Source organism: Anopheles funestus, chromosome 2RL (genome assembly GCF_943734845.2).
Source record: "Anopheles funestus chromosome 2RL, idAnoFuneDA-416_04, whole genome shotgun sequence".
NCBI lineage: Eukaryota > Metazoa > Arthropoda > Insecta > Diptera > Culicidae > Anopheles > Anopheles funestus.
Genome location: NC_064598.1, coordinates 69334370 through 69349777, shown reverse-complemented (window position 1 = coordinate 69349777; position 15408 = coordinate 69334370). Strand labels below are relative to the sequence as shown.

General features: G+C 43.5%; 3 protein-coding genes across 3 annotated transcripts; 2 read left to right on the top strand and 1 right to left on the bottom strand.

Annotated features, from left to right (window-relative positions):
- Positions 1-6: 6 nt before the first annotated feature.
- LOC125766317 (DNA repair and recombination protein RAD54-like) lies at positions 7-2922 on the top strand. The gene is made up of 4 exons (XM_049432146.1): positions 7-298; positions 363-871; positions 939-1434; positions 1507-2922. Exons 1-4 carry the CDS (start codon positions 296-298, stop codon positions 2854-2856), a joined length of 2358 nt encoding a protein of 785 aa, XP_049288103.1. The 5' UTR covers positions 7-295; the 3' UTR covers positions 2857-2922.
- On the bottom strand, positions 2844-6090 carry LOC125766311 (nuclear pore complex protein Nup50). The gene has a single exon (XM_049432132.1). The coding sequence runs from the start codon at positions 5963-5965 to the stop codon at positions 3236-3238; it is 2730 nt and encodes a 909-aa protein (XP_049288089.1). The 5' UTR covers positions 5966-6090; the 3' UTR covers positions 2844-3235.
- A 110-nt stretch (positions 6091-6200) lies between these two features.
- LOC125766351 (protein ABHD13) lies at positions 6201-12878 on the top strand. Its single transcript, XM_049432215.1, has 3 exons — positions 6201-7135; positions 7203-7965; positions 12291-12878. Exons 1-3 carry the CDS (start codon positions 6982-6984, stop codon positions 12397-12399), a joined length of 1026 nt encoding a protein of 341 aa, XP_049288172.1. The 5' UTR covers positions 6201-6981; the 3' UTR covers positions 12400-12878.
- Positions 12879-15408: the final 2530 nt, after the last annotated feature.

Sequence of the window (15408 nt, the reverse complement as noted above, 5' to 3'; positions counted from 1 at the left end):
TAGTTGTAGAATTCGTTAAAGTAATCGTAAAAGCTTTACTATACCCATATGATGTGTAATTTAACTTTCGTGAAAACATAATTTACAATTATTTGCGTAATTAAGATGTCATCATGTTGGCTACAACATTCGCAGTGTACCACAATCAAAACTGATACGCAATTGTCAAAACACACGGCGCGAAAACAGACGCTTGCACAAAAACTACACAACAAACCGTGCTCAATGTGTTCGCATCGGAAAATTTTTTATTTTTAAACTGTTGTTTTGCCCAAGGCATCTTAACTTTAATAAAATGGTAAGTAAGCGTACAATAAATGTTCTATTGTGACTTCGTTAAACATACCCGTACTCCATTTCAGCGTAAGAGCCTTGTACCACAGCGATGTATAGCGTCGAATGCTGTGCATTCACCGTTCAAGAGCCCGCTGTCGGCTCAAAAACGCCAACGGGAATGCCGCAAGCGTGGATTGGAAAAGGGCGACAAAGAACAGCCACCAACACCGAAGCTATCGGTTTCCGAACACGAGCTAATGATAATGAAAATATTGACCCAACCGTTCATGATACCGATCGCAAACTACGTGCCGGAACATTCGACGCGATGTCTGGGCATGAAGCGTTCTGCTGCTCGGCGTGCCTTACATGACCCCTATGCTTGCAATGCTCTTGTGCTGTTTGCTCCTCCGGAATTGTCCGAGCATGACAAACTTAGAATGGATAAGAACAAGATACAGGTGCACGTGGTTGTGGACCCATTGCTTGGCAACATTCTACGACCGCATCAACGAGAAGGTGTGAAGTTTATGTACGATTGTGTAACCGGTGCTAAGGGCGATTTCAATGGTTGCATTATGGCCGATGAAATGGGGTAGGTTTGTGGGCAGGATCCACACACTAGCAGGAAGCATAAATAACGTGTTTTATTTCTCCTCAAGGCTAGGTAAAACACTGCAATGCATCACCCTGCTCTGGACGCTGCTACGACAAAGCCCGGACTGCAAACCTACCATTAGCAAAGCCATCATCGTGTGTCCAAGTTCGTTGGTAAAGAATTGGTACAAGGAGTTCGGCAAGTGGCTCGGATGTCGCGTTAATTGTCTATCAATCGATGGAGGATCGAAAGAGCAAACGACGAAAGAACTGGAACAGTATATGGCCAATCAAAGTCAACGGCACGGGACACCTGTTTTGATAATTAGTTACGAAACTTTCCGGTTGTACGCAAACATTCTGAACCATTCCGAGGTGGGTGCGGTGTTGTGTGACGAGGGACATCGGTTAAAGAATTGCGAGAATCTTACCTATCAGGCGTTGATGGGTCTAAAGACAACACGAAGGGTTCTGCTGTCGGGTACACCGATTCAAAACGATCTGACAGAATATTACAGCTTGTTGCACTTTGTTAATCCTGGAATGTTAGGATCAACTGCGGTAAGTTTCATAAAACTTTATGTTCCTGTATGATAGAAGCATGTAAAATAATTTTGCGGTTCACAATTTCAGGAATTCCGTAAACAATTTGAAAATCCGATCCTTCGAGGGCAGGATGCAAACTCAACGGACACAGAGCGGGAAAAGGCAGCCGAACGACTGCAGGAGCTCGCAGGTCTCGTGAACCGATGCATGATCCGTCGAACCAGCGCACTGCTCACGAAATACCTCCCGGTGAAGTTTGAAATGGTCGTGTGTGTGCGTATGACCGAGGTTCAGACGGCACTTTACAAAAGCTTCCTACAATCCGATACCATCCGTCGTAGCGTAATGGAAAAATCTGCTTCAAAAGCAAGCTTAACGGCACTTTCTAACATCACCTCACTGAAGAAACTGTGCAATCATCCAGATCTGGTGTACGATAAGATACAGGAGCGAGCGGATGGGTTCGAGAATGCCGCCAGCATCCTGCCGGATAATTACAGTCCCCGAGAACTACGACCAGAGCTGGGCGCCAAGTTAATGTTGCTAGATTGCATGCTGGCCTCGATTAAAACGAACACTACTGATAAGATAGTGCTCGTTTCTAACTATACACAGACACTTGATCTATTTGAGAAGCTGTGCCGGAAGCGTGGCTACGGTTACGTGCGCCTCGATGGCACGATGACCATAAAGAAGCGCGGCAAAGTGGTGGATGAATTTAATCGACCCGATTCGAAAGATTTTATCTTCATGCTTAGCTCGAAAGCGGGCGGCTGTGGATTGAATCTCATCGGTGCCAACCGACTTGTGATGTTTGATCCCGATTGGAATCCGGCCAACGACGAACAGGCAATGGCACGTGTATGGCGCGATGGACAGAAGAAACCCTGCTTCATCTATCGTCTACTGGCCACCGGTTCCATTGAGGAGAAGATCTTCCAGCGCCAAACACACAAGAAAGCCCTCTCGACAACGGTGGTCGATAATGCTGAGGATGGTGAAAGACATTTCACACAGGATGATCTGAAGGATCTGTTCAAGCTGGATGAACAGACGCGTTCGGACACACACGACATTTTCCGCTGCAAACGTTGCACCAACAGTGTTCAGATGAAGCTACCGCCGGACGATAGTGACTGTATGTCGGATTTGGTACATTGGTACCACTGTGCCAACAATAAAGGCATCCCGGATGAAATCTTGTCCAAGTCGTGGGATATTACCGGGTGCGTTTCGTTCGTGTTCCATCATCGTTCCAATTCGGCCGTGGTTGAGCAACAGCTGGCGGAACAGAGACGCCTGCAGGCACTGGCCGCGAAGGAGGAAAAAGACGAAGAGGAGGAGGATGATAAAGAGAACGAGGGATATAATTCTCAAGGCGACGAGGAGCACGAAGAACCATCAGATGATGAAAAGGATGTTGATTTTGTTGTGTAACGCAAGCCAACATACGATCGTTTATTAAAAAAAAGATCCTTAACCAATGATTCCCTTTTCTTTTTGCTTTGTTTGGCGTTATAACTGAGTTGTCTTTCTCGGCCTAGCTAGGATCATGTTGGCTGGCTATTTGTATCGTTTAGTCGAAGAGACGATCTGAGATCCTCTGTCTATTTCGTGGGATTGGATTCCGAAAGATATGGCCGCCTGTCTGCCGATTGTAGTAGCATTCATCCCTTAGCTGCAGCATGCGTGAGGAATTTCTCTACAAATCTTTTCGTTTTCTATTTTATTTCATAGTTAGCTTGTATTTTAATAATGTACGTAATGTATGAATTACCTAACATGGGTGAGCGTCATTTTACGGAAACGGTCCTACCTATTTAGGTTTGTATTTCGCCAAGCTTTCGTAAAGCTGGTCCGCTTCCTCTGCTGTCTTCACGCGCAACAGCACCGACGTTGGCGGTGGCTTTGAATCCGGTGTCGGCAGGCAAATCATCATGACGTTATTCTTGCCCAAACGCTGCAGCGGCACCGAATCGTTTAGGATTATGTTGAGCAGAATATTTCCCAGGCTCGTGTCTGCTCGCACCAGCACCTGTACCTTGCTGTCGACCATTTTAACGTGCAGCGTTCCAACGCCCCGGTCCGAGTATGATCCGCCCACCTTCACGAACAGCTTGCAGCGTTTGGAGTAAAGGCTGTCCTTTTCCTCGACAGGGGTAAACTCTACCTTCGGTGGTTCATCTTCGTCGGCTTCTCCACCATCGCCGCCACCACTACCACCACCACCGTCTTTATCGGTGGTCGCACTGCTATCAGGGACGGGTGGTTTAGTTACGCCGCCGAATGTAAACCCACCGGGAGATAGAGCTTTGCTGGCGAATGTGGACGCACCGGCAAAGAACGAGGGTGAAGTGGTGGAAACCGACGATAAGTTGCTGGTTGGCGCAGTAGTGTTCGCGGTGTTAGCGGCTGTTGAAAATCCACCGAAAGTAAGTGGCTTTGTAGTGCCACCGAACATAAAACCTGCAGTGGCCGGTGCAGCAGTAGGTGCAACTGGTTTCAATGTGGTCGCTGATTCTTTGGCTGCAGACGTACCAAAGAAAAAGCCCGTCTTTTCCTTTGCTTTCTCGGGTTCCTTGGATATCTGGTCGGAAGGTTTGTTCGCCGACACTGCTGCTGTTTGTGTCGGTTTCTCCATTGGAGTATCGGACTTTGAAGTTCCGGAGGATTTCGCTGCTTCCGAATTGGTAGTACTACTTTGTTCCATTTCCATAATTTCGGCAAAATATGTCTCGTAACTTTTGAACACGGGAAGCAGGCTGCAGTAAGCATTCTCCTTACACTTTTCAGTGATCCAAGCAATGAATGATTTGTTCAGTGCAATTATATTGCCGCTTTTGTCACCCTGGGTTACGGTTGATTTTGGAGCAACTGGTGCTACTGCCGCCGGTTTGGTGATGGTTGCGAACGGTGCTAAAGGAGATTTCTTTTCCTCACCTTTTTTCCCGGCGTCCGCTCCCTTCGGCGTTGCTGTCGATGAGGCAAAGCTGAACATTTTCTTTAAGGTATCTTCGCTATTTTCCTTCGGCGTAGCGAATGTTGTCTTACTTTTGTCCGTGGTTTCTTTGGACGGGGAAGTAACACCAAAGGAAAACGTTTTCTTCTCACTTTCGACTGGTTTGGGTGGTGATGGTTTCACACCCGTATCGCTGTTTGTGGATTGTGATAACCCAAAAGAAAATGTCGCTTTTGGAGAGGTTACTGCCGTATCTTTCGCGCCCGAAGCGACAGATCCGAACGAAAATGGGGTCTTTTTCACTTCGGTCCCATCGTCTGTATTCGTTTTTGTCGGAATAGATCCAAACGAAAAAGTACCTTTTGGTGAAGCTAACGAACTGGCGGACGTATTCTTCATTCCAGCGGGGGAACCGAACGTAACGGTTGGCTTGTCGGATAACTCCACGGGTGCTACCGGTTTTGTTGCATTGGAGCCAAAGGAAAACATACTTTTCAACGGAGCAGCAGATGCAGATTCTTTCGATGATGCTGGAGAACCTCCAAAAGCGAACGTTTTCCTTTCTGTCTCGGATGAATCCGATTTTGTCGCAACTGAACCGAATGAAAAAGTACTCTTTGCCAAACTGTTCGCAGTGTCTTTTGCGGCGGCTGGAGAACTACCGAATGTGAACATTTTCTTTTCCGCATCGCTGCCAGCGTCGGATTTGCCTGCATTAGATCCGAAGCTAAACATGCCCGTTGATGAAGCAGCATTTAAGGAAGTATCTTTTGCACCCACTGGAGTTCCGAATGTAAGCGATTTCTTTTCCGTTTCTTCGGGACCCGTTTTGGCTGCAACGGTACCGAACGAGAAGGTAGGCTGCTTTGTTGTCTTATCTGAGTCCGCGTTTTTACTGCCGATAGGAGAGCCGAAGGTGAAATTCTTTTCCGGTTTCGTAGAATCCGTCGTTTTAGCTGCCACCGAACCGAAGGAGAAGGTAGGCGTCGCTCCGGCATTTATAGGATTTGCCGTCGTGTTGGTAAAGCTGAACAAACCCTTGCCCGAATCCTTGTCACCATCCTTCGACGATGATATGCCAAAACCGGAAGATGTGGAAGACGCATTCTTCGCCCCTTCCGTACTGTCCGCCTTCAGGGCGCTCGGTGTGCCGAAGGTGAACATTTTTTTACTCGCATCCGATGTAGCGATCGTGCCCTGGTTCGAACCGAACGAGAACATTGGTTTTGTAGATCCGGCTGCACCGCTGTCTGCACCGCTCGATGATACCGTGGCAGTGCCATTCCCATTCGTCTTCGCGGCACCGAGACTAGAGAGAAAAGAAAAAGTAGGAGCCCCGTCCGGCTTGTCCACACTTTTCGCAACTGGAGTCGAGGCGAAACCTTTGAAGGCGCCAAATACCGACGTCGAGGCTGCTGGTGCGGTACTGTCAGCAGCATCCGTTGCCACCCGACGACGAGCTTTTTTGATAACCCGCTGTTTTAAAACATCATCGCTCGCCTTTGCAAACTCGCCCATCTCCTCGGGTTCGTCGGTTTCATTCCAGTTGAGATGGTTTAACGACGACTGCGGGCCGCGTTTAGCCATTGCGAAGGATGTAATCGGGTGCGGGGGATGTCTGGAACGTGATACGAGCGTAGTATTGCACTTTTTCCTAATTTTTCAACAACGAAAACGTGAAGCGATCGCGTTAACAATAGTAGAGCTGTGCTATTGAATGTCAAATAATGGCTTGTCAAAATTTGCCGGTCAAATCGTTGTCACTTCCAGTGTGCATGGCGTGTTTTGGCGGTCTTGATTTTGCTTTATATCGGTCATATCAGTTGACGATAAGCGTTCTCAAAATCGATTTTGCTCAATCTTTTAACTGCAAAGCTTCAAAATTTCTTATTTAAAAACTATTTAAAATATTTACGATGCCCCAAACTGATAAAAACCAAAACACTATCGGTATTTAATACTGAAATAGTGAACAAGTACTTGCCATTTGAATTATTTTCAAGCTTACCACACACTTGATTATACAATGGACATTATTGTACGTCACATAAAAAAGATAAAAATAATTTTTAAAAATTAAAAGCTGAAATTACAATTGAAAATATAGTTTTAGTACAACAGAACGATTTGCGACATTTAGAACATGCTGAAATTTAGAGCTGTCAATGTGTTGCGAGAATAGAACGAAAAAACAACAAACATTGCCGTGCCACACAATCCGCAACCAATCGAACAAAAACAGTTCAATTTCGTAACGATATTTCCATTGTTAAGTTTAATATTTTCCACTTAAAATCGAATATTCGGATGATGAGCGTACGTTAGCACGTTGTACGATCAGTTTATTCCGTATGTACGATCCCGAAAATCATGTACACACGTACAAACGATGGCCATGCGTCTGCTTCAACAAACGTTGCCAAACGTAAATCTCAACCAGCGTTAAATCCCGGCAAAACCCTGTTAAGAATTTAAGCCCAATTTGGCGTTGGTTTTCAAAATGTGTTGATTAGGTTTTGCTTGTGTACGCGAAAAGTGCGTTATACTGTTGTTCCTGCAGAAAATAATCCCTTTGTTAGTCGTCGAAACAAAAGCCGTCCGAAATGTCAATCCGTGATTGGAAGATTGTCCGGGTCCTGGCCGGTATAGCGATGCGGATATGGGCCGCTAGCGGTGCCGCTTTGCTATCCGCCTTCCTGATATACATGGTGTACGGTGGCTTTTTTGCTTTTCTTCTGCTTTTGTTTGCCGTGTCGGGTAAGTTTTGGTCGCCGAAAGTTTAAACATCCGAGTTGTTAACATGTATATTTGGTTACTTTTCTAGGCATCCTGTACCACGCACAGGACAACCTGCTGTACCATCCAGAGTTGCCAGCCAATTCGCGCATATTTATCCCCGTTCCGTCGATGCACGGATTGCCTTACGAAACGTTACACCTGAAGACGCGAGATGCCGTTTCGCTACACGCCTTTTGGATTCGGCATCCCGGCGATAAGGGTCGCTACGTACCGACAATAGTGTACTTTCATGGAAATGCCGGTAATATGGGTCATCGGTTACAAAACGCGAGCGGGTTTTACCATACGCTCCAGTGCAACGTGCTGATGGTAGAGTATCGCGGGTACGGTCTGTCGACCGGGACAGCGAGCGAGAAGGGATTCTTTGCCGATGCTCGTTCCATACTGGATCATCTGTTCAGCCGACATGATTTAGACCACGGGCAGATAATAATATTTGGCCGTTCGCTCGGTGGTGCCGTGTCGATCGATCTAGCAGCTGATGCCGTGTACGGTTCGAAGATAATGGGTGTCATTGTGGAGAACACGTTCACCAGCATTCCGGACATGGCGGTGGAATTGATTCACCCGGCAGTGAAGTATTTACCTCTGCTGCTCTACCGGAACCAGTACCTGTCCGTGGACAAGATCCAGTTCATTTCCGCCCCAATACTGTTCGTTTCCGGCCTGGCCGACACTCTAGTGCCTCCGAGGATGATGACGATGTTGCACACGCGATGTGGCAGTACCCGCAAGCAGATGCTGCAAATTGTTGGTGGATCCCATAACGACACGTGGGCTGTGAATGGGTGAGTTCGATCGAAATTCATATTTTATGATCCTATTCGTTCCGACCGTTCTAAAGATAGCTTTATAGGTGGACGGGCGTGTAAAGTTGTGTAACATGATGAGGGGAAAAGGAACAATTTCGTTGGATTGTTGTACCACGCGTGTTTACGGATGTTGTGTCACGCAATGTCTGCTATATTATTGGATTGATTTTTGCAACATGGTTGTTATACATAGGAATAACACATTGGTTGGAAAGCCTAGTCGTTTGGGCCGTTCGGGTACTAATACAGAAATTTATAAATTTATATCAAACTTTATGAGGGTGTCTTAGGTGAAATTGCGAGAATAATAGTTTAAAAATGTCCAACCTGTTTTATTATATTTAGTATACAATTTAAATTTTGCATACGTACAATAATAGACATCGGAAGGTGATTAATAATGATTGGTAAACATTTTTCTTAAGTTAGGAATGAATCGTAACTTGCCCAAGCAAGTGTCCTGGACCAATTGCTGCAAACCCCAACTATATGGGTTTCAGAGGGCTAAACGATTAGTTTGATAGAAGCATCCATCTTGACGGACAAGGTATTTCAATTTTGTTTTATAAATTGCTTTGGTTAGCCTAAAGTTAAAATTAAAATCTCTCATTATTTATGGGATTATTTGAAGTTTGTATTGGTCTATACACTATATACATATTGTATAGGTTGAATACACCTAAATAGCAAGGGCAGATATACCATCCGAAGAACGAAAAGAAGTTATTTTTGATTTTAAAGAGACTTCAATTATTGGATTAGAATATTTTTCATGAAAAAGCATACACATGTTAAAGTATAAGAAAATAATGTAAAATGAAAGAGGACACATAAACCACCATTTGTAGTTTGTGCATTCGTCACAAACCATCAAAAGAAATTGAAAAGGTGTTAAAATTGGAAATTTTTTAAATTAACATTTGTCAGTATTTTGATTACAAACCAAAAAGAACAGATTTACAAATCATTTCTCAAGAAGAAGAGAAATTCCCTTTTCAATTACATTTGCAATTATAAAAGAAACATCGGATGCATGTTTGATAACAAAAGGTTTCCGAAAAATTCTGGATCTAATTTTGTTAAAATTGTTATATTGTTGTTTTTTTTTTTGTTAATATTGAATTGATTTCTTTATGTTTAAGAGATCTTTACCTAGAAAAAAAATTGACACCAAATCCATTTGATTTAAGTCATTTTCTATCTGTTACATTAGAAATGCTAATTAAGTTTGCACAATTAGTTGTTCCACTTAACTGTTTGTTGACGAAATAATGCATTTTTTTATCAGAATTTTGTTCAGATTTTCAATTTCTGGAAAAGAAACAAAATAACCATATCTACCACCTGTCTCAGCATAGTGTTGCCTCATCATAGATTATCTATACCGTTCAACAAAATGTATCAATTGCACCGTACTGATGCTACAGTTAACGGAAAGCATATTTTGACACAATGGTAATTAAGCCACCCACCACCACCAATGCTAATGGTGCAGGAAATTCTCACCCAATGCTGCTGTACAGGGACGACATTTCCGGTAATACGTACTAATACGTCGTCAACGCACAATCTGTTAATGCTTCCCCGCCGCTATGCAGACACTGCAGTATTATTCTGCTCCGTGTGTTTGCTCATCATCACCTCCTCAATCCTCCTTCCTGCATGGGTGCACGTGGGTGACTGCTTTAACCTTCCAACGATGATTTCCGGTGTTTCGAACACTCGAGAGATAGACAGACAAGAGATAGACAGAGAGAGAGAGAGAGAGAGAGAGAAGGAGATACTCCATTGATAGGATTATTCTACATCACTTGATATCCTCTTTTACATAAATTGAAATGATTGTTGTGATTTCCCTTTTTTCCGCTTGAACGGGCATCGATTCGCGCGCGTAGTTGCATGTGAGTGCGCACGCCAAAGGCTGATCGCACACACGTACTTGTTATCTGTCCGTGTGTGTGTCTGTTTTGGTGGCTGTTTGAAGGGATTCCTCCTTTGCCACCGTTGCGTTAATGTGCAAAAGGGCGAGACAACATGGCGGTGAGCACCGGATCCGGACGCGGAGGCATACATTTTAACTGTCCGCCTGTTTTGTTAATGGGTGTACATGGTGACGTTTGATGGCATTAATGCTGACGAAGGAAATTTCTGTCACAAAATGGAAAAACCGCGCATATCTACCTTTCCATGTAGTGTTTCCATTTGCTACCTAGGATTTCTATCGTTCAGCTGCTGGCACATTTTACTCATTTCCGAAAATGGTTGTTTCCCTGTCTCGAAAATGCTGGCTAAAGGATGATGGTTAGATTTCCGTACGTGTCGGTACGATGGGGGTCGGCTTTACAACACTTGACGGGATTAATTTTACATTGTTCATTGTTTCCACCTTTCCACCTTTCCATGGGGACGGTCGTAGAGTTAGTAGCACGGGACAGATTTGAATCCATTTTTCATCATCAATCGCGTTCCCTGCTATTCTGCTCCCGATGGTGACAGAAATAATGGGTGCCACGTGGTTTTTGTAACCTTACGAACTAGCGAAACGTCTCCGCACAATAAGTCCCTAATGGAGACACATTGGGGCGAATGATTCGGATGAGGTTAAGAAAATAGGGTAAAGGAGATTATTTGGAAAAATGGGGTTAATTTTTACCATGCATGATGAAGTGGTGTAGAACTTTGAAGTACCCAGCCTATTGTCTTTCACCTGCTTTATCTAAAATTTAAGCCGGATTTAATTTTGTTTTTCGCGATTAGAAATGAATGCTTTAGTAAAGACCATAAATAATTAAAGTACTACCATATTTTATTATTTTTCATCATATTGAAAATTTATTTTCAATCTATCATTTGATCTTTTGAAAATAAGAAGTTTTGTTGGGTAATAATTTGACCACAGTAGTAACACAAGATTGTCAAAAAAGATCCTTTTTCCTTTTGAAAAATTCTTCCATATTCTTCCATTCGAGAGAATCGCAACCCATTCACACACGCATATAATCCAACAGCATCTTTGCTGTAGCTCCAGTTTAATGAGTTTTGGAGGTGAATAAAACATCAAACCTATCGTTCCCAGCTACATTGGATCGCTACGCACGTCCAGAATGCCTTCAAATCGATAGTATGGCTTCCGGGCGGGGATCGCATTTCTATGTACGCCGTATAATGGTGCGTGACAGACGGTACTACCGACCATTACCGGTACGGTTGTGCGCTTAATGTACCGTGGCTGCGGTCGACCGTGTACGCATTATCCTAGTTAATGTGCATGCATCAGGTAATCGGATTAGAGTGAGAACGGAGATCCTGGGGAGAATGGGAATTTCACTCACACTTTCCTTTTGTGGTGTAAGTGGTGAGATTATTTTACTGGGTAGCATCTAATTTCTCTATTTTCTTGATTTGCTACGATGCTGGGCGATGCTACGATGCTGTCGAGTTAAAGTGTGAGAAAATTTTGAAAAACTAAATAAACAGCCACATCATCTGCATTTCAATGGAGACGCCTGGTTGTTGGTGTAATTTTAGTACCAACCGTTGCTTGTAAGTTGAGGCCGGTTTCAAAACCGTTTGAGTTGAAATTATTACATGTTAAAATATACAAAAAAGCGATTTCAAGCAATAGGTTTTAAGAAGTAATTTTCAACGTTCATTATTCTCCTGCTCCGGTACAGTATACTACGTCAGCCGAAAGGTCCACCAGCAGCGGTAGTAAGTACGCGACGATTAATTCTATAATGAGATGATTTATGTTGAAAATTAACTTCTTCAATCGACCTTCCCAACCGCAGGACGGTATCATCGAGGCATGCTCGTACGCAATGTGACCTCGCGGCGGAAAAAGTGATTTTCCGGCAGCGTGATTAGATGTGCGAGCTGCACCGGAAAGCGCCCGATCCGCTGAGCGATGGGTAATGATTAATCGTTAGCCATTATTCAGGTTCCAACTAGGCAGCGTACGTACTTGCAAAATGTGCGGCTGTTTTCGTGCGGGTTTTTGAGTGAAGTTTCACATTTACCAGTCCATGTGTTTGCATTTTTCGACAGTCAGTCGTTTTTGGGGCTGGAGTTTATTACATTTCCTTCCAGTGAAATGTTGTGTTTTGTTAGGAGTTGCTGTTTGAAGGACGATGGTTGGAAGGGAGCGCACGAAAGGGAAGCACCTTTGTTAGGAAAATGGGGCAAAACGGGAGGGCATCATTTAAATATGAATAATGTGCCGTGATTGTGTGTGCGGTGAAAATGGTTACGCATGAACTTACAACGTTTCTTCTTTGCTTTCGCTTCCATTTCGTTCGCAGGTACTACCAGGGTGTAGCCCAATTTCTAAAGGAGTGTAGAGAAACCAAAGGACCACTACAGACGCCCCCGGTAAGCCACAACGTGTGGCCAAACATTGAGGAAGTGTGAGGCCACTCTGCCTTACGATTTACTACGATCGGTACCAGCATAGGCCTACCGTTGATGCTTGCCAAAATTCGGTGATAGGTACCCGCGGGGGGGATGGTGATGGATAGACTAGCAATTGACCCGTAATGATGATGATGACTTAACGCGATTGTCGGACGGAACATTACGGTTCTAACGGGCCTAACTTGCCTACAAAATGAACACTAAAAACCACACACAAAAGTTACGATTACGCTGGTCGCGTTAACACTGGAACGCCACCAAACAATTAGAATCTAGCGAACAAGCGCCCCAGCGACACAAAAACTTCTTGCGGCATACGTAATGAGGAGGCGCAAAAATAGCTTGGTTCCTGCATAAACAATAACAGTCAACGCACCAGCATCACGCGCCACAGCTCGAGACAGTAACAATAAGCGGTTAAATTTTTGAGCATTAGCATAATAACAATATTAAAATAATAAATTAGCGTTAAAGTATTTCCCTATCCTTTCCAATCATTTATTTATCATCCACCGTCTATCCAATTACGTTGAGGTTGGGTTGGAGCTACATCTTTCTTAGAGAGAACATCGGCAACAGCAACCAATGTCCAAGGTCGGGCAGATTTTGCACAACAATTTTTCTTTCGCCTCGAAACGATGCTGTACCAGGCTTTACTTTCAACAAAAACCCTAACCTGTTACGATGCCTGGCAGGAGAAAGAAAATTACATAAAATTCTTATTAGCTTACGTTGGCCGGGGGTCCCTGTGTGTGTGTGTGTGGGACACTAGAGCTTCAGGTGTATGCTTTCTGTTTTTGGGGCAAGATTTACGTGTACCATTCTTGCCAACTTTAGAGAAGATAAATTGACGGTAGCTGGGACACAGGGTGGCAATGATTGAATTTCCTCCGTACTCGTAGGTGAGCAGTAGTGCAGGTGAGCGTCCTTGTACGCACAATCAATATTCGGCCCTTCGGATGGCATCGATTCTTATTAAATATTGACGAACGCTTCGTTTACTTGCCGTACCGTGTAATGGTATTTATTGCGTTCCATTTTTCGTTTGTTGTTCGCTTCGGGGGGTGGCTTCTACTTTTTTTTACAAATGGAACGGTGCAGAATTCAACGTTAGTTGAGAGACGGTTAGATAAGGGAAGGTGCGACTAAGCAGCGTACACGAAATTAACTTACATCGATACTTTATCACCATTTCTTTCGCTTCATTTGTAACGGTGAATGGGAAGAGAGAAATTAGGTATCAACATTTCTTTTTTTTTTAATTTTTGAACAAATGGAATTGATCTATAGATTTCATCGTGAGCCCAATGTTTGACATCTGTTTGGCTGGTTTGTATAAAAAGTAAAATTCTTTTGTTCATTGCTTGTTCATAGCATTCTCAGACAAATCTTTTGCAATTTCTCTTCTCTCTCGACAGGTAAGTGGAAGAGTGGTTAGAAATATTGCTTATTGAATTGTTAATAATATTGCAATTTCTTTTGCAGAGCTGGGAATTTCTGGTCCAAAAAAAAAAAGGAAACCGACAACACATTTTTGACGCAGGAGATGTAACGACCATTGAACCAAAGAGAAAAGCGATGGAAACGGTGAAGAAAAGAAAAACATTAACATTATTTGCCTTGTCGAAACGAATCTTTTATTTCTCTCCCACAAGACACGCATACACACATACAATATGCCTTGGAAGGAAAATGGTTGGATCAAAGTTTTTGTACCACTTCTTTTGCTTTGTGTAAAAAGGTTTTATGCACAAAACGTATCACAGAGGGGAAAATGTTCCAATTTTTCCTAAATCGCCTCTACCTGGACCCGTTTCGTCTAGCCATTTTCAGCAGAAACAACACTTACTATTTATTGTATAGGGAGATCGAAGAAGAAAAAAACCAAACCTTCGGCACCACTAACACCACGTAATTGTGCACTTCCAAAGCAACCAAAGCACAAAACGCGGAACCAAGGTACGTGCGCTACTTACATCCACAACTGACTTCTGCTCATTGCCCTACGGTGGCAGGTGCACTTTTTCGAGTCACTTTCAACTGGTTCCGAATGAGGGAAGTGGTGGGGTCTCTTCCTTCCCTCGATCATCATTGTCATTGTCGTCGGTAGGTGGGAGACGCCTGGTTGCTGGACGAACTTTTCCTTTCGCATTTCGTTCCGCTCCATCCCTTTGGGGGAAAATATATTACAATTAATCCTTTTTGTGAAGCAAGTCCACAGTTTTGTTTCATCTTTGTTTTTTTTTCGTTCTTTGTGCTACATCTATCTGGTATTTGCATGTAGCAGAGTGGTCTAGTTTCAATGGGTGGAGTAGACGAAATGGAGATGATGTGTAACACACCGCTGTGAAACTTTGCTTTTGTAAGTCGTAAAATAGGGAGAAGAGAGAGAAAGAGAAAGCGAGAAAGAGAATTAGTGCATCGTTTCATGTCTTTGGCGTATTACTACCTCGTCTCCTCCAAAGCTTTTGAAGATTTTTGTTTCTTTTTCCCAAAGAACGGAAAAATGATTTTCACCTCGACACCGTCGGTTTATTGTAAGCGGAATGATATTTTTAAAAGAACGATATGCTTTTTTTAGAAGTCAAACTGTAAAGTGTGGCGCAAAGTTTCGAGAGTGAACAGAAACAGAAACAGGTTCTTGGGTAAAAAAAAGTCGCATTGGATACTTTTATGAATTGGCCTAGCGTTTGCTGGGTGGAACAAATTTTAAGCTTCTTTTGGTAGTGTGTTTTTTTTTTGGTTGCTTTCTTCTCGAAGTTTGGCATGCAGTGCCTGTAAGTTATTAATGGAACAGTACTATTGCAGTGGCGGCGCTCTTCTGCATCGACAGCGGTGCGCAATCAGGCGGTTATTGAAAGTGCAATCCATCTATTCAGTACTGCGAGTGAGGGTTTTGAGGGTTTTTTCTTTCTTTCTGTGGTTGGTTGTGAAACCTAAAAGCAGTAACTTTTCACTTTCCGCGCTGACAAAGACTTTTGCGCTTTGTTTTGAGAATTAAACATG

What these genes read in the sequence shown, in the direction of transcription:
- LOC125766317 (XM_049432146.1), top strand. An exon ending in ATTATGGCCGATGAAATGGG is followed by an intron (nt 872 to 938) that starts GTAGGTTTGTGG and finishes TTTCTCCTCAAG; the next exon opens with GCTAGGTAAAACACTGCAAT. An exon ending in GAATGTTAGGATCAACTGCG is followed by an intron (nt 1,435 to 1,506) that starts GTAAGTTTCATA and finishes TCACAATTTCAG; the next exon opens with GAATTCCGTAAACAATTTGA.
- LOC125766311 (XM_049432132.1), bottom strand. Translation starts at nt 5,965, where the DNA reads ATGGCTAAACGCGGCCCGCAGTCGTCGTTAAACCATCTCAACTGGAAT.
- LOC125766351 (XM_049432215.1), top strand. Translation starts at nt 6,982, where the DNA reads ATGTCAATCCGTGATTGGAAGATTGTCCGGGTCCTGGCCGGTATAGCG. An exon ending in GCTTTTGTTTGCCGTGTCGG is followed by an intron (nt 7,136 to 7,202) that starts GTAAGTTTTGGT and finishes TTACTTTTCTAG; the next exon opens with GCATCCTGTACCACGCACAG. An exon ending in GACACGTGGGCTGTGAATGG is followed by an intron (nt 7,966 to 12,290) that starts GTGAGTTCGATC and finishes TTTCGTTCGCAG; the next exon opens with GTACTACCAGGGTGTAGCCC.